At 40.9% G+C, this 25,945-nt stretch overlaps 1 protein-coding gene across 1 annotated transcript in view; it reads right to left on the bottom strand.

The window, feature by feature from the left end:
• LOC139661915 (astrotactin-1-like) overlaps positions 1 to 25,945 on the bottom strand; it is a gene marked incomplete at its 3' end in the record, with an annotated part of 174,977 nt that overhangs the window by 76,467 nt on the left and 72,565 nt on the right. Inside the window, 3 exon segments of the mRNA XM_071540496.1 lie at positions 8,882 to 9,049; positions 15,351 to 15,503; positions 17,254 to 17,403. Of these exon segments, the coding sequence (XP_071396597.1) occupies positions 8,882 to 9,049; positions 15,351 to 15,503; positions 17,254 to 17,403 (471 nt within the window).

Genomic DNA, 25,945 nt, shown 5'->3' on the forward strand with positions numbered 1-25,945 from the left:
CAAGTTTGTGTCAAGACCAGGTCCAAAGCAGGTCAAAGCCAAGTCAGGACCGAGACCAGAGCAATCTGAGTTTCCAGATTGCCAAGACCAAAATAAAACACTGTATGTTATTCTCAATGCTTAAGGAGTTTCTTAAGGATGAACAGTAGGTCTATCTGCAGGAGCTCAGTACTATACCCTTCAACATCCAACTAATTAACACATGGGATCTTGACTAAGATAGATGGAAATTTGAGGACCATTACATGCTATACACAGGTGTAATTCCTTAGATTGTTCGTAGTGCTGAGGAGAAGATGGATGAAAGCACACCAGGTAGAGAAAAATGTATTTGTATGTTTAGATAGACGGGAAACAGTCGAGTCAATGTCATCAGGTTCATCCTCCCATTTGTTTGCAATGCTGAACATTACAAGCATGAAACGCCTATATTATTTTCAATTTGAGACGTCGTTTCCCTTAAATGCGAGAACATGTGTTTAACAATGAGATTTTGAATGTGTACCTCTACTCTCCCAGCCATTCAAAATGGATTAGGCTTTTCCATGGCATAATGATCTTTGTTATTACAGCTATAATGTAGCATGGAAAAATATCAGCTGTCTACGAGGAGAAGAGGTGAAATCATTTGCTTTTTAAAATAAGTCTGACAAATCTCTATCTAATAAACAAACAGAAGCAGATTGCTATTAGGTTGCAATAATATTATGAGGTTAATGAAATATATAGAGGGACAACTTTTGATTAAATACAACTCATTGGTTTCTGGATTGGATTTGATCAGGCTTTTATTACTGTATAAGAGACAGATGAGGAGTGATGAGCACATACTGAATATCATATATAGCCTTTAAAGTTTTATTATAAGTTATTCAGCTGTGTCTCTCTGTTCTTTTGCACAACCAGAAACTGAGAAAGAGAGGAGAAGAGGACAAAGACAAAGAGAGATGCGGGGAGGAGAGAAATAAGAAGAGGCAAGAGAAGAAGGGGGGGGGGGGGGGGGGGGTGCACCGACTGATGCATTTTGCTGTTGACATTTTTAAAAGTTTCCTCCTGGGGGACGATGCCCCGGGGGCCCCCTACGATGGGGCGTTCTAAAATCCTAACAACGCCTCTGCCAGGTACTCAACTTATGTTTTCAGGCAATAAGTGTAAAGTGTATGGGTACCTTGATGCTCCAAGATCATATTTAGCAGCAATAGTTGGTACCTTACCCATTATTAAAGGGCTAACTTACATGCCAAAACATATTTTGAAAAGAACACAAACAAGTTACCTTCAGAGATGTTCAAAATAAATGCAAGCAGCACCAGGAGAGTGCCAGACATCGGCATGATCTTTGGTTTTTGCATCATCGGTGTTGAGTCACTCCCCAGACACGGGCAGACAGCTTGAGTGGTGGGGGCTGGTTGTGCAAATAAACTGAACTCCGACTGAGTCATTCCAGTTCACAGTCTCACAAAGTTGAACTGCACAAAGTTAAAAAGGAAGCTGCATATTTGAGGGCTCTTTTTTTTTTTTTGAAAAACCTGTGCAGAGTTCTGAATACATTGTTACGGGTCTACACTTAATACCTGGAAGCTGGAATGTGTTATGCTGATGTTCCTAGGCAGTGCAAGTTGTGTTTACGCACATTCATTACTGTCTCATATAGCCAGAGACAAGACAGAAAGACATTTGTCCTGCTAATATAAAGATACATAGAGAATGAATCTGTATGGAAATATGAAAAAGATGACTAACATATCCAGGATCGTTTTCTGATAATAATATTGTCTGAGCTATGCTAATAGTCCAGCCATATTTCTCATTTGGCTATTAAAGCTCAGATCAACATCCTACATATGGACACATCAGTCTCAAATGCTATGTCTCACATATTCCAGTCAGATATTTTTTCAAAAATGTGAACAGCAAAAAACAAAATGGAATCCCATCTTTTCAGATTAGATTTAAACCACATTCGGTGTTTTAAAATGTACTTAAAATCACATCTTTGAAAATGCAACTCTCTATTTAGGGCATGGTGACAGATTTTTGCAGCTGCAAACAGGGTGAGATATGGAGGAAAGCCTTCTCAGTAGGCGTGGTGGGCCTGGCTTCAATCACGACCGATCCAATCACCTCTTTTCCCTCCCTTTAAAGACGCAGTGTGCTCTGCGCTACAAACGCTCTGTCAATTTTGCGATGCAAGAGAACAAAGTTTCTCCCAGGAGGAAACTGATGTCCTTGTGCTGGAGCTGCAGAATGGCCACCAGCGGATATATATATACGGCACCTTAAATTAAATGAGCTTGGGAGAAGATAACACATTTGGTTAACGTGTTGCTCCGGTCCTTGGAGAACTGTTGCCCGGTGTAGGAAACCGTTCAATGATATTAGGCGAAGAGCCAAACACAAGTTGGCAGCGAACCGCAGGAACAGTTTGGCTGCAGGAGGGGAGGGGGGTGGGGGGCGTCCAGCAGCCAGTCCCTGACATCTATAGAGGATGAGACCGCCTCCATAATCCTCCAAAACGCCACCATCCTTCAGTCTGACCGTTCAGATTGGGTTTCAGGTTTTTATTTTCATCACTCCCCCATGCAATGTGTATTTGTCGTCACAACAACTTATGACGAAAGGCAGGAAATATCAAATATGGAAGACAGCCAGCAAGAGAATACTGGTGTCTGGACAAACGCAGAGATTCATATATACCGGCCTCCTCTGTCGTTGACTTTGTTTCATGCAATTAATGCGTTCTGCCGTGACTAGAAAATAACATCATGAAAACAGTCAGAATAAGCAATAGCTCAACTTCCATCACTTATCACTTCCTGTTTTTCTATACGGCTAAATATGGCTAGAATAATAAGCTCAAATTTTCTTGCCTAATATTGCGATCATGATTATTGGCCTCAATGAACTTGAGAACAAAATGTAGGGAGACTCCTTGTATATTATTCCTGTTATAAATGTATGTGTCTTTATCCAATCATTGTACTGGATGGGTCACATTGTGTTGAGGTGCAGCACCAACTATCTTATTTGATGTCATTTGGTTTATAATAAAAATCATTTCCAAAACACAGACAATGACATATTTTTGTCATTGTTAAAACAATTCTGTATTTGCACTGGGAGTCTTGATTTGCCTGTCTATCTTCAGTGGCTTTATCCTGGTGAACTGATCTACTGCTGAAACTCCAGCTAATCATCCGGTATTGGCTATTCACCAAGTGCGAGGGTGCTCATAACTCCTGCCAGCAACATGCGCGGCTAAACCGTTAATGATATGCCTACGCACGCCGAGGTCACATGGAACACACACTGAATGTAGGGACATCTTCCTTATATTGAGCTGAATTGTCTCAAAATGTAAAAATCCTTCTCTTAACTTGTCTACTTCTCTGCATCTAGATCTATTCAAGATTGTGGAAACTTAAGTCATGATATATGATTATACGCTATTAACTGTGGCTCCCTAGTTTTACGCTGATGTGACATTACGCATCAGTCTTAATCCTCTTGCTTCCTAGCTCTGGGTTGTTTGTTCAGAAAGACGAGCGTGTGCAGTCCCAGATCTGAGGAATGAGGAACAACATGTGTGAATATTTCATATGAGAAATACTCCCCGGTAAGATGCGTTACTCTCATCTCTTCGTAATAAAGTCAATTTCAACGGGTTCAAGTGTGTCATAAAGTGGCTTAGTTGAAATAAGTATGCCTTCCGCTCTCATTATTCACATGAGAAACGCACAATATTTCTTAACCCATCGCCTGAATTATGTTGCTGTGAGAGTCTGGCACAGCCTCCTCGCTTTCCCCCCCCGGGGCAGATAGCTCCGAACGCAATCGCTATACCTTGTTAAACGTGCGGTGAAAGAGTCGGGGAAAAAAAGGGTTTCGACGCTAGAAAGCTAATTTGACTTTTTTTTTTTTTTTTTTGAACGACAGGCTAAACTGTGTCCGCGGTTTATCTCGCCGCCGCCGGACTCTGGCTAAACGCCTCATCCATGTTTTAATTGCCGTTTCGATAAAAAAACCTCGAGGTCACGCGGCGCTTGGCTCAAACTTATTTGACGCTGGGCAAAGTGCTTTCCTAATTTCCCCCGACCCCGCTTTCCTCCGCTTCACACTTGTACTTTTTTTTATCACCCCCCCCCCCCACCTCGTTGTTTTGTCACCTCCTAAAAACAGAGCGGTAGACGGAGATAAGAACCCCCCCCCGCCACAGACTGTCCTCGAATAGCCCCCGGAAACCCTCTGGAGCTGTCGCGTGGGCAGAGGCGTTTTTTTTTTTTTTTTGTTTGTTTTTTCCTCCCGAACACACTCGGGCCGTGTCACTCGCGTGCAAAAAAAATTATTTCGCATTGATCCATTATGCAGTCACATTAATCAAGTCAGTATGTTATGATGTGGGAACATGCGTCACCGGAGGCGCGACGGCGTCTATTTGTGTTTCATAAATGTCCCACACACACACACACACACACACACACTCCAGGGCGGACATGGAGAGGGGGGAGAAGGGGCCCCGTAAACAACCGCCTATTGCACCCGGAGCGCTCGGGTTTGAGGGGCTTTGTGGGTAGGAAGGAAGGTACTGTATGTTAAAAAATTCACCATCTGTTTCTTTCTTTTTTTTTTTTAATGTCTTGCAGGAGCGGCACAGATATTGTCACAGCCCATCTCCGTTTTCATCAGTATCTCTTCCAGGAGAAAAAGGGGGATTGGATTCAAGCTATCTATAGCGCCGGCTGCAATCTCCTCGCGGCCCACACACACACACACACACACACAAATGCGCTCAGTTTCATTACGAATGCATCATATGAAAAACACAATACAATTATTGAAGCCTTGCTGCAGGTCCTCCTGGTCCATATTTCATTTTAAGGAGTGGTGGTTGTTGTTGTTGTTGGTGGTGGTAGTAGTGGTGTGTGTGTGTGTGTGTGTGTGTGTGTGGTGGGGGGATCTCTGAAATTATTCCGAGAGACGCAGCGGTCCAACTTTTTGATTAATTTAAAGGTCTCAGAACTCACTCTCTTTTTACCCAGGGGAGACTCCCGCTCCTGAATAATGGATGCAAACAAGGAAGACTGTAAATGCGGGATTTCTTCCCTGCACTCCTAATTTGATTGACCCAGTGACGAACTCGCTACAGGTAAAACTGCAGCGAGAAACAAATACGAGAAGTTATGCCTCAGTTTAACACGTGTCAGTGATTATATAGAGCAATCAAATTGGGAACCCCCAGGCCATGTGCTTTTTGTAGTGATATATTTCTCAAAGCAAATATGTTCCTCATTTTTTTTTTATTTTGTCCCCATCTTTGTTGCTCAGCCTCATCGCTGTGGTGTTTCTGCACTGCTTCTTCCCAGAGATCACCTGTCAATCAAACAGTGTGTCCAGTACTGTGATGTCTTGGATTTTCTGTTGATGAAGTTTGAGTTTCTGTAGGGAAAAAAAAAAACGTTTTTCACAAGCTTTTTTTTTTTTTTTACGCTTTTTTGGCTGTTTGCATGTGCTTTTTAGAGTTGTTATTTTTTTTCTCATTTCACATCAGTGTTATTTATGTAAGTGGGAAGAATGGTTTTGCTGGCAAGGCAGAAATCTATTGTCAACAGCTACTGGGATAGAGAAAGTGTCATATTTAGCAACCCACCGTGAAAAATGTTTGCTGATCAAAACGGGAGCAGCTGACATTTGACAGGAAGCATCATTTAAATGACCTGATCAGTGCACATTCTGCTGAATGAAGAGAAAAGTCAGCTAAAGTCAGCTAAAAAAGAACAATAAGGAGAGCTTTAGAATAATTACACCACGGTGGGTCCAATTAATAATGTATGCCCTACAAGTATACATGCCATCCAGAAACGGAGAATGAGATTTACTTGCAGAAATTGCTCTTGTATTTTTTTTTTCTCTTCTTCTTGAAGGCTTAGATTGTTTTGAACTTGTTAAAACAACAAGACGTATTATAATATTCTGTTTTACATACTCCGGCTTTTCTTCGTACCGAATTTTGGAGGCTGGGAAGATCAAAATGCATTCGCTGGGAAGAGAGTGATAAAGAGCTTGTTAAACAACACAATGTTCCGCGATTCTGTTTTATCAGCGCGCCGTTCTCATCACTTGGAATTTGAATGCGGACTGTGACTTGAATAAAACATAATGTACAGTAGCTGTAGCGGATCCAAGGCTGGAAGAGGATACGGGTGAGGATTACAGCAATTAGACTGCACTTGAATCTCAAGTTAATTATGCTTATTTTTAATCAGTGGCCACAATGGAAATGAGTTTGCGACTTTATCATGTCATCCTTGATGGTTTTATACACAGATGTCGTGTGTTAACAACTGTAAAGCTATAAAACTGTAATAAACAATGTATTTTCTAAGTGTTGTATTTACGTATGTACTGTAAATACTATACATTGTACACTGTACTATACATTCTGAAATATTACATGTATTTCTATATACACTACCAGTCAAAAGTTTGGACGCACCACATTTTTCTTTATGTTGACTATTTTCCACATTTTAGAATAACAGTAAAGACATCAAAACTATGAAATACCATAAATGGAATGATGCAGCGACCAAAAAAGTGTTAAACAAATTCAAACTTTAGATTCGATTTTAGATTCTTTAAAGTAGCCGCCCTTTGCCTTGATGGAAAGGCAAAGGCTTTGGAAAGAAATTCATACATAGGATCAACTTCACTATTTATATTTGTCTAAGAAACACATTTCAAGCATTTAAACCCTTAAGATCAAAATTAAAAACACAGCACATTCAATCAGGTGGGTCCAAACTTTTGACTGGTAGTGTATATTATGTGTTTAATATAATAATAAGAGTAGTATAAATTGTAAGCTTAAAAAATTCACAGAAAGATTAAAAGCGATGGCCAATAATATTACGCTAAGGCAGCTGTTATTTTATCAGTTTTTCAATTTTCTGTTTTTTTGGGTCACAGAAACAGATCCATAATAATCTATCATCAATCAAAACGCCTTGACATGCCGCTTTCCCTCAATATGCATCCAGTGTGATCGATCAGTCATTTCAAACCCTCCATCAAGCCATCATCCATCCATCCCTCCCCTCCATCAATTCATCCTTCTGTACATTCATCAATCCGTCCATCGCTTTGCTTATGCGTTTTAAAAATGGGCAATTTCGCGTGACGTTCTCATCCAGTGCGGCGTGACGTACTGTATGTACAACAGAAGAGGAAAAAGTTCAAACTAATATATCGGCATCACTGCACGCAGCCGCATAAAGGGGGCGAGGTGCCAAGGAAAGACGAGAAGAAGAAAAGAAGCAAGACTGTAATCCCCCTGGTAGAAATGAACGGGTGTTGTGTATCCAAAAACCGCTGAAATCCCAGAGGAGAAAATAATCCCTGCCAACGATATAGCAGTTCTAAACAATATATTGAATTTTTTTTTTTTTTTTTTTTTTTTTTTTTATACCGTGGCACAGTCACCACAGCAGTGTGGGTTTCAAGTAGGGAACCAAATACCATATTTGTTCCTTCCAAATGGTTTGGGCGTTTTAATAGTATGCCTATAATCACGGAGAAAGCATATTTTAACTGAAAACAACTTGACTGGCGTTTCTCATTGAACTCTGAGGAGAAGGGGGGCGGGGTTTGGTTTGTGTTCCTTTGTCAGTCGGCCTGCAACACACACACACACACACACACACACAGCCGCAACCGAGAGAGAGAGAGATGCTTGTTCATACACTTTGTCTTTTGCTAGGGGAATAGCCCAATTATTTTAATGAGTAATTTAGCGGTGGTGAGGCCAATTTTTCCTCTTTTCCCCTGTCCCGGCGGGTCTGATCCGCTCTGCTGATAGACTTCGGTTTGACCGGGGGGGGTGGATGAAGACCCCCTCTCTTTTGAGTCTGAGTCTGAGTCAGTGCAGCGGGGAGGTTGTGTCTCCGCATCGCTCCATGCCGACTGCTCTTCGCTAAAAACGATTTAGAGAGATTCAAGTAGGGGCACAGTAAAGATAAAGGCTATAACTCCCAGGGAAGCTTTGCGTTGTTCCTCATATTTGTGCAAATTGGACAAAAAGTTGAGGTTGACAAAAGGTTGATACAAAAACATTCTATGAACACTAAAATAAATGAATGCTGTTTCATTTGGCCTTTCCTGAGCACAGTTCACAGCATAGGGTAGTTCATAACGACGTTGTTTCTAATTGACTGTTCAGTTCGTAGCATAAGGTGGATCATAATGAGGAAGCTTATAATTAACTGTTCACTGTCTCGTGTGTGTGTGTGTGTGAGTGTGTGTGTTCCCTAGAGCGCTTCAGATTCATAAAGACTTTTTTTTTTTTTTCTCCAGTTGATAATTAACTGTTCAGTGTCCCCCGGTGTTCATGGGGATCATACTAGATTGTTTTTTCCTGTGTATAATTATTTATGGCTAAGGCTGCTTTTATGGTTTGCTTACAAATTTTTATTTTTCAAATACAGTGTCAAAAAGCAAACTAGGTTTTTTATACTGATAGGCTATTATAAAACAATGGGTTTCCTGCTTTAACATTTAATATACAGTATGTAATTTAAAATAAAGCACATTTCTATGTAAGCATTTATAATAAAGCACAGTTATATTACATAAGAACTCATAAGCAGTGCTTCCATGAATAATGTAACATGTGATTAGCTATGTTTGCTAACAGTCCAGTTGCTGACGTTAGCTAGCTAGCTTTACTGTATTCTCCATAGAAGAGATGAAAGCAGCTTCTCAACTAGGGAGCCAGAGAGCTGAAATCACATTCAAATAAACGGATAATTCATGAGGCTTATATGTCATCGCCACAAACGCACACCGTCCAGAATGTGTGTGCTTGCTTTTTCTGTTCTCTGCTCACCTGTCTCCGGGTCACACTGGTGTTCGCAGGGGTCCAGCAGGCGCCGTCCGCACAGCTCGCTGACCCAGGGCCCGCTGGCGTTCTGCTGGTAGTACAGCAAGACCTGGGCCGGGTTCAGCCAGTCCGAGGCGTCCAACTGGCTCCCCTGCAGCAAGATGAACCTCGATCCTGCGCGGGGTGGAGGGAGGGGAGCAGTGGACGGGAGGGGGGGGGAGGGGGGGAGTGGAAGGGAAGAAGTTAAGGAGGGAGGGAACGATGGATGGATGGAGGGATGAAGGTGTGGTGTAGCCTGACCAGAGCGGCTAGGGAGGTGGTAGGAGGCAGACTCAAGAAACTTTGTCCAGGTGTAACAATAGGCTAAAAATGGCTAAAACAAACAATTAACAAGCATGGTTAAATTAGTAAGCAATATGGCACTGATGGTGAAAATGGGGACAAATGGCGTGTCCCCCCCCCCCCACCCACTTTGTCACAGAAGGAATGACAGATAATGAAAGCAAATGGCAGCGGGTGAATTAGCTTTGGGCTGCCTTTAAGAATTCAAAGATGACATTTATCACTTTAGATGTAGTGATATGATCATGTCTTTTTTTTTTTTTTTGTTTTCATAGATTTTTATCAACTTAGCAGAGCAGTGGGGTGGGCAATAACAAACTAACCCTGCAATCAAATATTCAAACTTTCAAAATGTCAAATATTTTAATAAAGATTAAAAAATAAGCATTATTGATGATGGTTTAATAAATGCCAGCTAAGGCAACCAGTTGGCTTTAAGCTGAACCTGACCCTGATGACAGCAAAAGATTAAATTCCTCAACCACTCAAACTACTGAAGTGGAGATATTTTAATGCAGAAACATCTATCATTATGATTTAGTATTACTGCAGTATAGGAGCTGAAAGCCAGCTGAGATTTCAAACTTTGACAGTTACCAAAATAAAAGCATAAAATATTCAAACTACCAGAGACATTTTAATGAAGGAATACCAAACATATTTGAGTATTATTATCAGTAACTACTGACAGGCAGCTGGGGCGTCCACTTTGTTGCCCTGCAGCCAGACACATCTAGCAGGAGGAATACAACAGGGAAGAAAATATTTTGTTTACACATCGTCTATGGTGTTTGGAAAATGGTAAGGTTCAGACAACTTCATATCAACAGCAGAGAGAGCGTATTTGTCTGAAGTGCTTCTCTAATGCTTGTCTAGTTGGATAGAGGCGTCGACATTAGATTTGTGACGGACAGACTGTAACATGAAAGGTGGCGCAATTACGAGGAGTGATTGCCTGTTGATATTAAGGAGGAATGGATTTCTTAAGATGGTGGTGTATACAATGCTCTGTCATCAGGTCAATTTCAATGTGCATATTCAAACTGGACCCGATTCAGACAACCTTAAGTTACACATGCGGATAGAGATACAAAACCTGGGCTTCTTTGTCCTTCCCATCGGTGAAAAATCATGCCATAGACTTTTCTCCTTCTCATGTCTTTCTTACTGAGCCATTGCCTTTGCATACCATGCAACTGGCAACATGGGCTTGGGATATTAACTGGATAATAACTTGGATAAAATCGGATTATAAAATCTACTTTACATACTGAAATGATGTAGGCTATGCTGCATTTTTGCCTATGAGAAACCACTGAAATAATTTAACAAAATACTTTATATATCAAAAATATGTTTTATATCAAAAGATGAGTTTCTCAGTGCCAGCGGTTATCTACTCAACTCGCTCATTGCAATGAAATGATGTCGTCTTTTCCTGTTCCTATAAATTTGTTCTTGCATGATCTCCGCCCTGATGGCATCGATGAAGTTTGTAAAGCATCACAATGTCTTTGCATGTCAGTGTCTGAGCCAAATGAGACAAACTCTGGAGCAGGAGGGCTTCGCTCCGAGTTTTCCATCAGCTGCACACCAATAGCTACTGGCTCTGTGGGTAGTGGAGGGAGGGGTTGGGGGGCTAAGTGCATTAGTCTTCCCATTTTGCTTCAAACTCACCTACTGCGGCTTTAAAATTTGCATTGAATTAGTTAAATTGAATGAACTTGAGTCCTCACAGGCAGAACAGTCACAATACCGGACCCAGATTGGCTGACAGCAGCGGCTCCTCTAATTCAAATGAGGTAAACCTGCTGAGTCGAGGCTTTCCAGTTCAAACGCTGCAAACTGGCCTGATTGGAAGGATTTCAGTAATTCTTCAGAGAGGGGAGCCAATCAGGACCAAGTCCAGCTGTGATGTGTTTATTGGAGTTAGTCTGAAACTGCCTGGGAAAAAAAAGGTGGGTTTGTTGAAAACGCAATAACTTTAATACAAACAAGATATAACAAGATCTTCCTGAAGACAGAGGCTTACTTTGAAGTGTCCGAGGCACTCTGATTAAGTTTAAAAGTAAAAAAAGCAAGGTGCTCTCAAAGTAAGCCTTCATCTTCAGACAGATCTTGGTTTTTTTTTTTTTTGTATTATTTAATGCCCAGTCCGAAGAGCGCCTGGAACACAGAAGAACGCACGCAACGCTGCTTCTTTTGTTGTGTTTGCAATCAATTTCAAAAGGAATGACTCAAACAAAATCAAATTTTAACAAGGTCTTCATTAAGCACCTTTGATCACATATGAACAGAAACAGAAGGGGGTTTTGAATGCCTATAATAGGGGACCTTTAAGGGCTGCGCCTCAGCACGTCCCCGGACGCCCGACGCAGCACCTGTCGCCAAGATGGAAAGGCCACATTACCTGGAATAACATGGGAGGGGCGTTCGCTGTGAGATCTGGCTCTGTAAATCAGCAGCACAGCTCAACGATCGAAGCCCTATCCATGTGCAAACACCGGGTGTACTGGGCATTTTGGTAATCTCAGCACATTTAAAAGATCTCTTGGCGAATCGCTGTAGTGCCGTACTCCTTTGACAATCCCTTAATTGAAATCTAGAGCACATAGATGGCAGAAATCATCGTGTTTGCTTAGTTGCGGAGAGTCGCCATATTGCTTAAAATACAATTCCGATGAAATAAAGAGCAATCAACTGACTCATTTCCTTAAAAGTTTTTTATGACTCAGTTAATATCATATTTGATGTCTTTGGCATTTATTAGTATGCAGATTTCTAGTTTTACAGCATGAAACCGATGGGTGCGCCACACATGCTGCATGCTTTTGGGGGCAAGCTGTGAATCATGATGTGAAAGTGGACACACCTTCATTTACATATCCTTGCTGTTGGGTAAAAACCTTGTATCTCCAAATAGTAGACTTTTCGAGTACTAAGTAAGGCAGCCTTGTTTTTCGCTTGACCACCTTGCATGCTTGCAGTTTATCCAATGGGGTTTTAAAAGGACACAAGGATGGTATTATTTTCTCAATACGTAGGAGACAGTGTAGTTTTTCAATTGAAGTGAAAATCACCAAAGTTGGAGTTACAAGGTTTTCACAAGACAATAACGATATTCATCGCCTTAAGATTGCATCTCACAGGAGGCCACATATTCTTGCGCATAACTTTCTTGGTTTGAATCGGTGGAGTGAGCCGACTGTGCCGAGTCAAGGTCTGAATAGGGCCCACTATGCAGAAATTTATAGATACTGCATCAGATAATGATGAATGGAAATTGTCTCATTACCTAAACGCAAAACCAAAAACCCCAAAGGAAAGAAACTAAAAAAGTCCTTCCAACGCCCAAACAAAAGTGGTTTGAACGAGTTTTGAAAGACACCATGTGTGTTCCCACAGAGAGTTGCAATACCACTAAAGATATAAGTGTCCCCCTCCCCCCGGATTTCTCCACAGAAGGACAAACTAATGAAAGAAAAAAAAAACCCAAACCACTGAAACAAACAGGGGACTGGGAATTAGACGAGATTGTGTTTGTTAGCTGAAAGACGGAAAGAAGTTGCCTTAGCTTGTTGAGGAGCTGCGGTTGTGAGTCATGCCACACCAGCACTGAAGTCTCCTATTGAACAACTAGGCTGGCGAGGCTATATTTACTTTAGCAGGGTCATCACAGGTGTGGTGCATTCTACCTAAGAAGTGGTTTCAAAATAGAAAGTGGCAAAATGAAGTGGAGAACCGAGGCAGACAATAGTAGAAAACCTATGCCCACAAAAAGCTAAATCTCAACTGAGAAGGTAAAGATAGTTTAATGTTTTGGAAATGATCATGGCATGAAGTTAAGGCATAGCCATATTTCTAGTTTACACTTAGTTATGTCTATGTTGGGTATTAAAGGATAATTCCAGTTATTTTCAACCTGGGCCTTATTTTTCTAGTTTTGCCATCATGAGGATTATGTAGAGCTTGACACAGCTTTAGAAAACTGACAGCAAGTGAAAAGTAGGATTTGGCACTTTGTGCCAGGTGATGTCACCATCTATAGAGTAAAACAGGTGCTGACAACACCTGGCAAAAACATAGCCAATAGCAGATTGCCAGTGCAGTACCCTACTTTTCAACATTAGATGTCAGGCTTCACCACAGATTTGGGTTTGGGGTTCAGTTACTCTTTAAAGACATGTTTAACTGCAGTGTAAGTGTTATTGTCTTGAAAGGACGTGTTTCAATAGCTCTTTGGGTTCAACTGTTGGAGATTACGTTGGCCCTGTATGTGTGTTTTGGACAACAACTCGGTTAAGTGAAGCTACGTCAAGCTACAGTGAAGTTAGTGATACAATTTTGAACACAATCGTCACAGTGGCAAAAACTAGGAAAATAAAGCCCAGGATGAAAATAACCGGAATTATCCTTTTAAAAAAGTTAGTCTTCTCCTTGGCCATCTGTCTCCCTCAGCAGTAGATAATGTTATCCCGCGTAAATAGCCAAACATCTCCAGATGATTACTTTCCCTGATGTGAAAAGGCAAGGAGAAAGGTGTGACTCCACATTTCTGTACTTTTTTTTCCCCAGCATGTTTGAAGGCAGACACATGCACAGCTGTTGGCATAAATAGCCTCTTTTCCCAGTGGCGGAATCCAGATTTTCATCTGATTCACCGTGACATCAAATCAAGTCTGATGAGATTGTGGAGACATTTATGGAAACATTCTAAATCGATCCCGGTTTTGTAATTCAACAGGCGAATTCGCCATCTTTCATCTCTCCTTTCAAAGTTCCCTCCCTAGGCGCCTCCCTGGAATTTTAATATCTCCCTGGCAGGCCGGCGTATACCACCGGAAAGCAACGGTGCTCCGAATCAAATCAGACCTCCAAATGATAGATGAGTGAGGCTAGTCACAGTCTATAATATATCTGGACTGCCAGCTCACTCCTGTGACAGCTGAAAAATGCCAATGAGCCAGCAGGAGCCAGCGCTTGGCCCCCGCAGTGCCTTTTTTTTTTTTTTTTTTTTTTTTCCTGCAGGTGCTACATTGAAATTCATTAGCGAGGTGGTTCAACACATCAGAAAGTACAAGGGGAAGAGTGATGGAGGGTTTGCTGCGGGTGGTCACTGCGACCTGGCCTCAATGTGCTCTGATGCTTTGAGGGCACATCTGTTGTGTGGTCTCACATGGGAAACCAAATGGGGGGTGGGGGGTGCGGGGGAGGATCGACCTGGCATTTACCTTTGTCTTTGAGAGTGCAAAGCAAATCGGTGGCTCCGCAACAGAACACAGGCACTCGGTGAGAGAGATAGGGAGCAGAACTCCCCGGGGAGTTGTGGAAAAATGCCAGTTCAGCCTCCCGGGGCTCTTGGCGCTCGGAGAGGGCTGATAAGCGCGGGTATCTGTGGATGGGCATGGGCGCCTAACTTTGTGTAAATGTGGGGGGGGGGGGGGCAAAATCTGTATGGGGTAATTTTTTTTTTTTTTTTTTTTTAAATACACCATTTCCTGCAATTTTACATATAGATTTTTATTTATTTGGTTTGTATACTGTACTCTCAATGCTATATTAAAGAACCCAATTTATTTAAAGAGATGCTATAAACACAGGAGAGCTGTCTGCAAAGGCTTCATTTATTTTTTTGGAAACATCGTAGGCTATGCTGCACAAAATGACAAATAAGCCAGTTACATGAAAACATTATTAATTCATTTTGAATATCATAGTTGTTGTCTTTTTTCTCTAACACTATCCTTTTGCTTTGGCATCCTACCTGTTGTAGTGAATACTTGTGATATTTCGTGAATATCAAAGACTAAAATAATCATAGTGGTAGTGAAAATTTTGTCATTTGACTTCAAGTGGGTTCCCTTTTCCACAATCAGCCTGTTTTCCTGAAAATAGCAGGAATGAGCAAATAAAACACACTAAAAAAACAGAAAAAAAAAAAAAATGTAAAACTACCAAAAACCGATAGTGTCATATATCGCGATACTGTCGTGCCAAAAAAATCGCGATATATGATATTAATCGGTTTTTGGTTGTTTATTTAATTTGTAATTTTTTTCAGGGTTTTTTTTTTTTCAGGGTTTTTTTGTGTATTATATTTTGGATATCGCCCAAGCCCAGTGTGGAGCCTTACCGTCGGCGATGAGGTGCTCCGGTACGTGCAGAATCACCCGGACCGAGAGGCTGCAGGAGAGGTGAGAGGAGCAAACCAGGCCGATCACGCAGCTGGTGATGCTGATCAGCGTCAGGGTCGTCTTATTGATGGGACTCCGCGGGGAACCTGCTGCTGGGAGCAAACACACACATAGGGGAGGGAGCGGGGACAGTTCGGGGGCAACAAACAGTAGGGATGTGTGAAGCGGTGACCGCAATTTATTTCCGCTCAACCCACTCCAACACACTACGCAAGCACACGTAAACACACATGCACACGAAACACTACACGAGCACATACGCACACACGCCTACACTACACTGGGCGAGGAAGTCATTTTACAAACAAGCCAAAAAATGGGCTTAGCGGCCATGAAAAGGACCTTTGGATCAAAAACCGCTGGCCTTTGGGAGGTTTAGACTTGCCAGGGCTCAGTGGCAGAGAAATAAGGTTTACCTTTGAAGGATATCAACATCCACGCTGGGATGTAGGTGGGGGAAAAAAAGACGTGGGGTCTAAATAAAAATGGTTCAGAGGTGGTTTTGCAACCCTCCCCTTTCCTCTGCTCTCCTTCCCTGCCAGAGAGAGAATTCATCCTTCATTCCTTTTACCAAGCCCCGCGAAGACCTGAAGTGTATGTGACCCTGTACACATGGGGGGGGAGGGGGCGTGCGCACGCACAAAAAAGCGCAATGACCTTGAAAATAGCCAGTCACTTTTAAAGTGGTTCCTTCTCACTGCCAAAATATCTCTAGATTACATTGTCACTTTTAAATTACTCTGGCAGAACTTTCTCCTTCAAAAAACTGCCCAAGGCGATCCTTTAAACAAAAGCCAATGTAAAATGCTGACCTATCGTATTATGTGTATAACAAAGTTATTTTATTTCATCAAGTAACTTACCCACAAGCTGGTTAAGGGCATCATTTAGCATTTGTGGGTTTTTTTTTAACACGTTCAGGACATCAAAAAGTCAACAAGTTGTTGTATTTAGCATTTTCATAAACTTATGGAAGCAGTCTCCAACAGTGGACTTTCAGCTATTGAACACAATGTCCACAGCAAGTAAACTATTTCAATATTTTCATCAGCTGGCCCACTGTTTACTTTTAAAAAAATCTTCTGAAGAAACAATCATAAGTCTTTCATGCCTCATGAATCATCCTTTCCTCTGGATCAAAACAACACAGATAGGTCAGTGTTGCAACCTCTTTGTTCTATTCTTAAGCCTCTCCCTAATTAAAGGTGTTGGCTACACTTCTGGAGGCCTCGCCGTGTTTGTGACACCTGTGCACATGACGGCGGAATAATTGGGCTGGAGGCGTTGTAAAGGCATGTAACGCCCTCTGACAGCAGCTATTATTTTGAGGGTATTGTCTCTTTATTTCTCCCACTGTCTCTCCTCCACACCCCATTACTGTACATCACAGCTCCAAGGACATGGCATGCCGACAGATAAAGCGTGCTGCATGGGTTCACTGTGACAGCGTTTGCGCAGCATCCTCCACAGAAATAATATTTCCATGTAATATTATTTCCAAAATATAGAGTATCTTGGACTCCGGAGATGTAATCGATATCCAGATGTTCTCCACTGAACGCCTGATCTCATTATCTTGTTTGTATTCAGTCAACAAGATGATGTGCAGTTGCATTGAGATCAGCGCTACATGCTCACAACCATTATGAAAACAGGCTACACACGCCATTGTTGGCATTAATGTATGGTATATACATGTATGTATTTCCCATAGGAGTCAAAACCATCACACACAACACTGTAGACATTCATGTACTAGATGTACTTCAAAGGTGACTTGTCATGCGTCGTGATGATGGCGATACCATCAGATGGCGGTGTAGGTGTATAACTCCTCCTTACCCCCTGAGCCCCACGCGCTGTTGGCGTTACCGTTTCTCATACCTCGGCTCCGGCGGCGGCTGCGGTTTGGGTCGGTGTAAAAGGCCAGCTGAGGCTCGCTGTCTGCCTCCGTCCCAGAGTCCCCGTCTGGGTTCAAGAAAGTTGAACCCGCTGTTGGATTCACACATAGAAACACAGCTCCCGTGAAAATAGTTCCGGGCCAACGGCGGGGGGAAAGAATTCGTCCTCAAACAGAGATGGGATGGAGATGGCAGCCGAAAAAAGCGAGAAGAACCCACTGTTGGATTCCGTTCGGGATTCCAGGGATGCAGGGCATGATATATCCTTACAATCAATAATTTAAATGTAGGCAAATGGAGATGGAAGCTGACTGAAAAGTGAATGGTGTCACACACGACCGAGCTTGAAAAGACTTGTGGGTCAGTATGTATGAAACCTAGAGTACGAGTCTAGGTCTCATTCAACCATTTAATTCACAATGTCATAATATGAATCACAAAACCGATCCTTGATACACAAAGACACTGCATGAATATGGCAGAGATGGAAAACAAATTGCCCTCCTCACTGAAAATGAAGCCAGACAAAATGTCCCAATGGGCTTGGGTACAAAATCATTAGCTCCTTCAGTTCGATCCCTGGTTTTCACTGAATTGGTTGTTGGTGTTGTTGTAAAAAGTCCTTGACTGAATGCTACTTGAGAGAGAATCACACCTCACCTTGTGCTTTTACCAAAATGCGGAGTAGCTGACTCTTCAAAGCTCATATTGTAAACTTCCACAAAGCATATTAATTGACATGTAGCAAAACAAGTTTGAAATATAATGAGCATGAGCAAATTCAATACTTCCCTTATATGATTAATATAGAGAGTGATGAGGAAAGAATAAACTATGCAGGTTGTAGACACAGTGTAGCATTTCTGAATCAAATGGTCAGTAAAAATACAGCTCCTTGTTGAAGGACATTCGTTTCAATGAAGATTAGAAAAACATTTGAAATTACAGAATATATTTTTTGGGCAGAGTAAAAAAAAAAAAAATCAGGAGAATTGAGGTGATTATCTATCCAAACTATGATCATAAAACTGCAAACTGTGCTAACGGTTTTAATCCATGTACTATCTGTTAATTTCATATCCAATTTGAAATAAAAAAAAAAAAAACGGATAAAGGAAAAATGTGATTTTATTTTCTTTTTTTTCTCATTTGAGATTTTGGAAAAATGAAAAATACAAATTTTTAAGACGATTTATGTGATGGATATTAAAATAATAGTTAACCCCAAAATGAAAATGTACACTGAACAAAAATATAAATGTTTTGCTCCCATTTTTCATGAGTTGAAATAAAAGACCTAAGACTTTTTCTATGCACACAAAAGGCTTATTTCTCTAAAATGTGCAGTCTCAGACGATCTCACAGGTGAAGAAGCCGGATGTGGAGGTCCTGGGCTGGCGTGGTTACACGTTCTGCGGTTGTGAGTCCGGTTGGATGCACTGCCAAATTCTCGGAAACGACATCGGAGACGGCTTATGGTAGTGAACATTCAATTCACCGGCAACAGCTCTGGTGGACATTCCTGCAGTCAGCATGCCAATTGCACGCTCCCTCAAAACTTGCGACATCTGTGGCATTGTGTTGTGTGATAAAACTGCACATTTTAGAGTGGTATTTTATTGTGACCGGCCCAAGGCACACCTGTGCAATAACCATGCTGTTTAATCAGCATCTTGATATGCCACACCTGTCAGGTGGATGGATTATCTTGGCAAAGGAGAAGTGCTCACTAACACGGATTTAAACAAATTTGTGAACAAAATTTGAGAGAAATAAGCCTTTTGTGTGCATAGAAAAAGTCTTAGATCTTTTATTTCAACTCATGAAAAATGGGAGCAAAAACAAAAGTGTTGCGTTTATATTTTTGTTCAGTATAATTATCTACTCACCCCCATGTCATGAAATTGCATTGAACTTTGTAGGGCCACCAAACAAACTTGTAGTTCCATCTCAGCCTTCTCACAAACATTGAAGTTAACGGAGCCGTTTTTTTACAGCTCCAAATAAAGCATAAAATGGCCATGGAATTTCTCCAAACAGCTCCTCCAGCATAGTAAGTGTTTGGTAGCCAAACACACTTTGGGTCCAAAAGTCCAGCATTTACCTCATTATCTCTCACATTTTCCTCACTGCCAGAGATAACCAGAAAAAGACTGTGAAGTCACTTTTAAAAAATAAAAATACAAATAATTTATCTGGATGTACAGAACAGAAAAATCACATAAAATACAGTGGAATCAGTACATTAAAAATGTTGTGAAACCCCAGCTGATACTAAATAATATATATTGTATTATGGTGCATTGTATTGCCTTAAGGGTAGGTAATGTTAAAGTTCCTACAAGCTATAGAATGGGTGCTCCATAGCCTGCTGTCAGGTCAGCCAGAATAAACTTCCACTGAAATGCACTCATATATGTTAGGCTGTCAAACCTCCAAGGGCACCAGGATAATTTTTTAGGGTTGCTTATGATATACAATTACATTATTTCCAGCTGCATGATTAGGAGGGAAATAAATCATTGCAGTGGAGTAAATCAATACAAAGTTACCTTTTGACTCAATACACCCAAGCCATATTTAACTTGAGTCTCCCTTGTTATTTAGTTTATCAAATCTGGTACACAGTTAAGTTGTGGAAGGATCAGGTCACTTATACATTTTACTTGTGAGCTCCACATTTTTTACATTACATTTTCAGAGATACTGTAATACAAGGATGAATGCACTTCAGTACTAATTTCAAACTTTGGTTTAAGTGAGTAATAAATTGTTTTATTATGTTTGTTGTTTTGCTGTTTTTAGAGTCAAAGAGTTCAAAGGAGATTAGATAGAAAATGGAAAAGTACATAATATCTAAAAGATCTATTGTTAAGTGATAAAAAACCTGCACACATTGAATTCAAACTTAATTTCATTTATCTATCCTCTTTCAGTTCAGAGCTAGCAGTACAATGAAAAGCAATCTCCTGACTGTGCCCAGTAAATGCATTTAACTTGTCGTCTCTATTGCTTTTGATTTGGAATAAAAGTGTAATGCAAACAAATCAATCAAAGTATTTGATACCCATAAACAGAGCTATTAATCAATGCAATAGGCAATCCCATTCAAATGCACATTCTTGAGGGGTCGTTTAGCTAATACATTTAAATTGAATACCGCAGAATTGAAGAAATTCCCATGTTATTCCAGTGGCAGAAGACAGTTTAGTCACCTAGCTAAAAACTGTAGATTGGACTTTTAGTTATACATTCATTTCTCTCTCTCTGAATCTCTCTCAGCTCTGTCATGGTCTCTCTCCTACATCATTTTTACTATCTTGCTCACTCTGTTGCTCAGCCCTAATAATCTCATTGGTTGAGCTAAACCTTAGTGGGCCGAGCCAAAGAACCAGAAATGTTTGTAGAACTAAAATTCTGATCTGTTGGAAAGCTGAAGCTGCTCCATAGACTATCAACAAGATACTGACCTTGTGGACCAATTACACCCCAATCAGCTTCATGTATTGGTTCGGAACTGGCAGCATTACTGGCATACAAAGCAAATTTTGGTGTAACTGTCTGTAGAGCAGCTCCATCTTTTCCAATCAGATGACATAGAAAATTAAATAAAAAATCTATGGTTTTTAGCCACGGGATTTAATATAGATACTGCCCCAGTCCATTGGCATAACATATTCAGTAGTATTCCCCTTTCATTTGTCCGGATAGATTTTGATGTCATGGCAATAAATAATGAAACTGTACTGTGACTCAGAGTTGATGTGTTTCTACAGCATCCTGTAATATTATGTGTTACTACGTCTCCCTGGAGTGTCCATGGAAACAGCTTCGAGCACAGCTACAGGGGTAAATACGTGAATAACAGACTACACTATATAATTCTAAAGGTGCTCAGGTTTATTGAGTCCAATATATGACAAGTGTAGTTCGGCTCAATGATAGACAAGGTAAAACTGAAGAAGCAGTGCTGTACAGTCCAGTTGTTCGTATGTTGGCCCTGCGTTTCTCTCTCTCTGAATCTCCCTCAGCTCTGTCATGGTCTCTCTCCTACATGATTTTTACTATCTTGCTCACTCTGTTGCTCAGCCCTTTCATCTCTCTCTTCATTTGTCTCCTACTCTTTTTTTCCCTCTCCACAGCACCGTCCTACGTCTCTTTCCCTGCCTGAGGTTGGCTAGCTTGGTGAAAACGATATATATGATATGTCTGACACCCATATCAGTCATATGTCTGACTGATATGTCTGACACACCTTTTTCATGGTAAGCTACTTAAACTGACACACACGCAGAAAAGAAACCATATCAAACCAATCACGAGCACAATGGACTTGCAGACTTGAATTACCTGTATCTTAACCACTAAATGTTTTCATCAGTGGCACTAACTTTGCTAGCTAAGTAGCTAGTTTTAGGTTTTGCACATGCTAAATAGCCTGAACGCTAGCTTTGACACATTGGCATGCTTGGATAAAGTAACTTGAAAACAAAAACAAAACTAGCAACTTCCAAAAAATTTAATGAACTAAAAATGGTGGTAATATCTCAAAGTTACTTGGCCAAACCCAAACGTAGATCAGATGTCTTTAAAGGATGTCTACTAGTCCATTTTTTAGCCTACACACACTTATGTGCTCCTAAAAGGAAAGGACACATACACAAACACATATATATTCATAGTTTTTTGTGTTTATAGCAATACCATGCACCACAATACAATGTAATCTTTTTAGTATCTATTTAACAGCTGGAGTTTCACTCATTATATAATGAGTTCATTATTGAGCATTTGTATGCTATTTTTGTTGCTATGTAAATCCCAATATTTTTTTTCCCAATACCTGCAAATTCTACGCTTTTATTTTGAAGGTAAAATTGCTTTACTTTCGGTCTTCTATGAGCTATGGCAGCTTAATGGAGCTTTGTGTGGGGAAAGAGGTGCTTTTTACTATTACTATTACTATTTACTATTTACTGTTTTGATATTTAGAGAACAAAAAGGAATAAGTGAAAATAAGGAAAATGTCAGATAAATGTGCCTGCAAAATATGAATTTTTACAGTTTTTTTTTTTACTTCGGGCAAAAATGTGAAAAATCAAAAACAAGTCTTTTTTCGTTATCAGTTTTCTGACTTCAGAATGGATAGTGACTGAGTAGAAGGTCCATGGATTGGTTTTCTCTCTAATGACTCTGGTTCAGAAATATTCAGCTTATTGTGGACATGCAAAAAAACATGTCTTGCATTTCTGTAAAAAATGAATGGTTAATAATAAACTGCATCATTCTTTCTGTTTTTCCTCATCACTCATTTTGACACAGTTCCCATGTGACACAAACATCAACTTGGACAGGCGAAAGCACCGCATCTTTCACAAAAAAATCTCTCATTTCAGTTTATCACATCCCAGACATATGACACAGTCGCACACGGCACAACCCTTCACGGGGAACAAAATGGATGACATACATTTGTGAGATGGAAAACATGGAAAATAAATAGATAAAAAGACACACCACATATCTTGAATGGGTTCTGTTATTGGACAATGCCAACATGACTCTTGTTTTCTTGTTGTCGTTTTTCTTTTTTTCTTGTTTTCATGACAAATGCTTTCATTACCCGGACCGGGGAAGAAAGGGAGGATGCAGGATAAAAATTGGTCTTGGGAGTATACACAGCTTCGTATGGGAAGATGATCCCATGCATGTCAAATCTTATTTTCTTTCAATCCACATTTCTCACTAAGATAGTAAATGTTGCTATCTTGCTTCAAAGCGGGGGGTAAAATCAACAGTGAACGGCCTATCATTTCCTCATTTGAAGCTATGATATTAAAGAGGAGGGCTGATATGTGGGTAGAAAACATATTACAATAAACAAATTGCTCTTAACATATTGGATTTCCACTGAGCGTCCGTTTTAGCGGAGGCTTTTCCGTTTAGAGCATTAACTATATTTAGAGGACATGTATTGTAGCTTGTTGGACAAGTGTTAGCGGATTGCCTATCACAAAGTGAGCAGGAAAAATCCATCAAAGCAGTAAAGATTTGCTTCCTCAGCGGGATATATGTGAATCAGAAAAAAAAATAAAAAAATAAAATCATGCTAACGTTGCTCAATGACAAGAGCTTTAAAAATCCCAAACCAAGACATTGTGTTTGATTAAACTGGAGAAGATCCCTTGGAAACAATGGGAGAGCGAAAATACCGTTGGCAGCGATGTCGATGTGACAAACCGAGAAGGACTTTTTTCATGACAGAGGCTTCATCAGCGTTTCATGTTGTTGGTTTTAGAACAATATGCACTGAGGATATGAATGCATTGTGTAAATATTATTGGCAGCCATGACTATCTGACGGCGCAGATGTTGGCGTTGCTTTACTTGAGAAGTGAGGAGGCTTCTTTTTTTTTTGATGACACCATTGTTTCGGCGGCATTTCACACGACTGATTTAATAAGGGAGCAATATGCGCTGCACTGTTCCCCCCCCCCAGAAATGTTTCTTGGCAGCGTGCGAAGCCCTCTGACACATCGTTCAGACCATGTGCCATTAAAACTCTTCATTGAGACAAACACAAATGAAATTCCTAACCAGCGACGGGGAAACGAGGGGGACCTTTCAGCATAAAAACTGCATCAATAAAACAGCAAAATAAATGAGAACAAATGATAAGGAGCAAAGTTGACTTAAACTTCTATCATGCAGGCAAATTTTGATGACGCTTGAAGGCAGCAGCATGCATCGAGTCTAAAATGCCTTTGCTCAGCTCTCAGCAACATTGTAATAATAAAATCAAATGGCGTGGACGAAGCTGCAGCACCTGTTATGCAAAGGTGATTTGATCAGGATTTGACCAATTTACATTTATTGGAAATAGAGGTTTTACGTGTCTCTCAAAAAACAAGCCTTTAACAGAGCGGGGCTGTCGAGGACAGATTGAAGGCTCTATGAGTTCGGAGAGAGGGGAGCACATAAAAGAAATGTTAGGTACAGTGTAATAGTTCTTCACTGGAATGACTCAAAATGGCTCAAAGTGCAACAGCATGTCTCTCGGTGATGGAAGGAATAAAAGGATTATCGGAGGCAGTTAAGAGAAAATGTACCGTACGGTTTCGAAGGTGAGTGCGCGCTGAACTGTCGCCAACCTGCGCAGCGGAAATTTGGCAGAAAATAACCCCGGTTACACAAGACCAAAGACAAAATGAAAAATGGAGTGTTAAAGGCCACATTGACGCATCTACCGAGTTTAGTTAATCAAAGTTTTACAAATTTCCAGTGAGAGCACAGAGTGTTCTTTTAATTGACTTCCAGAAAAACAAGTTCTTGGTAATGCGGGGCTCTCAGGGTCCGCTTGGTGGTGACATGAGTTCAGCTGTGAAGAGTTCCATTATAGGGAGGGGTGTTGTGTACCGTCTCCTTTATAAGGATATGACACTTCTCGCCAGGACGGCATTTGAAGCGCAATGGCATGTCCCTGCCTGGCTTACGGAGGAGAAGAAAAGTGTCTTCTGAGGAATTAAGCCTAAATCTCACGCAGCGGGTACGCGTCAGCCTTTGCTATTAGACAGGGGGCCAAAAGGTGCTGCGCTCAAGGCTGCCGCGAATACGAGACAGGCCCCTTTAAACATTCACTGCAGGGCGTTCAACCGCCGTTCGGCATGCACAGCGGGTGCAAATACCTCTTATAAACCAAAAAGTTATTGTCCAGTGCTCCGCAACTCTATAAATATGGAAGGGTGCGAGAGCCTGGGGGTAGTGACACTGGAATGACAATTTTGCCATGACAGAGAGGAAGTGGGGACAAACAAACAAGGCAAGAGAATAGGGATGAAACGGCAACAGCAGCAAGAACAGCAATACCAAGAGTAGCGCCGTTAGAAACGACAATATGTGAGAGAAATAAAAGTATCAACAGGAGCACCACCGACGATATCAATTAACAAAGCAACATGGACTTAAAGGTTCAAGTGGCGTGTCAAAACACCTTGATGCATCTACTCTGCTCTACTGAGCTAGAAGAGGAGGTATGGAAAAAATGTTACTATATAGTCTAGCTGGTCTACTAGCTCGTCTCCAAATACATAAAGCAGACTGTAGAACAGGCCATGGAAAAGAAAATATGATATGGTAACATTTTTATCACAAAGTAGAAGTGCAGGTGCCAGTGTTGTTGACGCTGCAAATCTCCTGCCTGCAGTGCGCCCTGGAAGCATCAAATTAAGAGCGTCTAATGATGTGCGCCAATTATTACAATTACTCTGGCGCGTTCGGGTATAATAAGAAATAAAATATAATGACAGCAACAGTAGCAGCAGCAACAATAATAGCAACGGCGAGAAAAACAAGAGGACCAACAACAATAGCAGCTGACTGTGAAAAGCCTGATTTCCAAGGAATATAGGTAAGCCTCCATCCTCCTTTTTAATCATTCTCATCTTTCACTGAGGACTAACAACATCTTCCAAATTTATTATTTATTTTATTTTTCATAGAGACCAAAAGTTATTGATTTTCTTTTTGTTTCTGTCTCGCGGGAAATTACTTTGGCTACAAATGTTTTTGGCACGGCTACCACCGGTGTTTGTGAACAGTACGCTCCGCTTCTGGGGTTTCGAGACACTGCTGAG

This window comes from Centroberyx affinis, unplaced genomic scaffold (assembly GCF_046629955.1).
Source record: "Centroberyx affinis isolate AG114_WGS23_722 - 3 ecotype Tasmania unplaced genomic scaffold, CSIRO-AGI_Caff_v1 ptg003651l_1, whole genome shotgun sequence".
NCBI lineage: Eukaryota > Metazoa > Chordata > Actinopteri > Beryciformes > Berycidae > Centroberyx > Centroberyx affinis.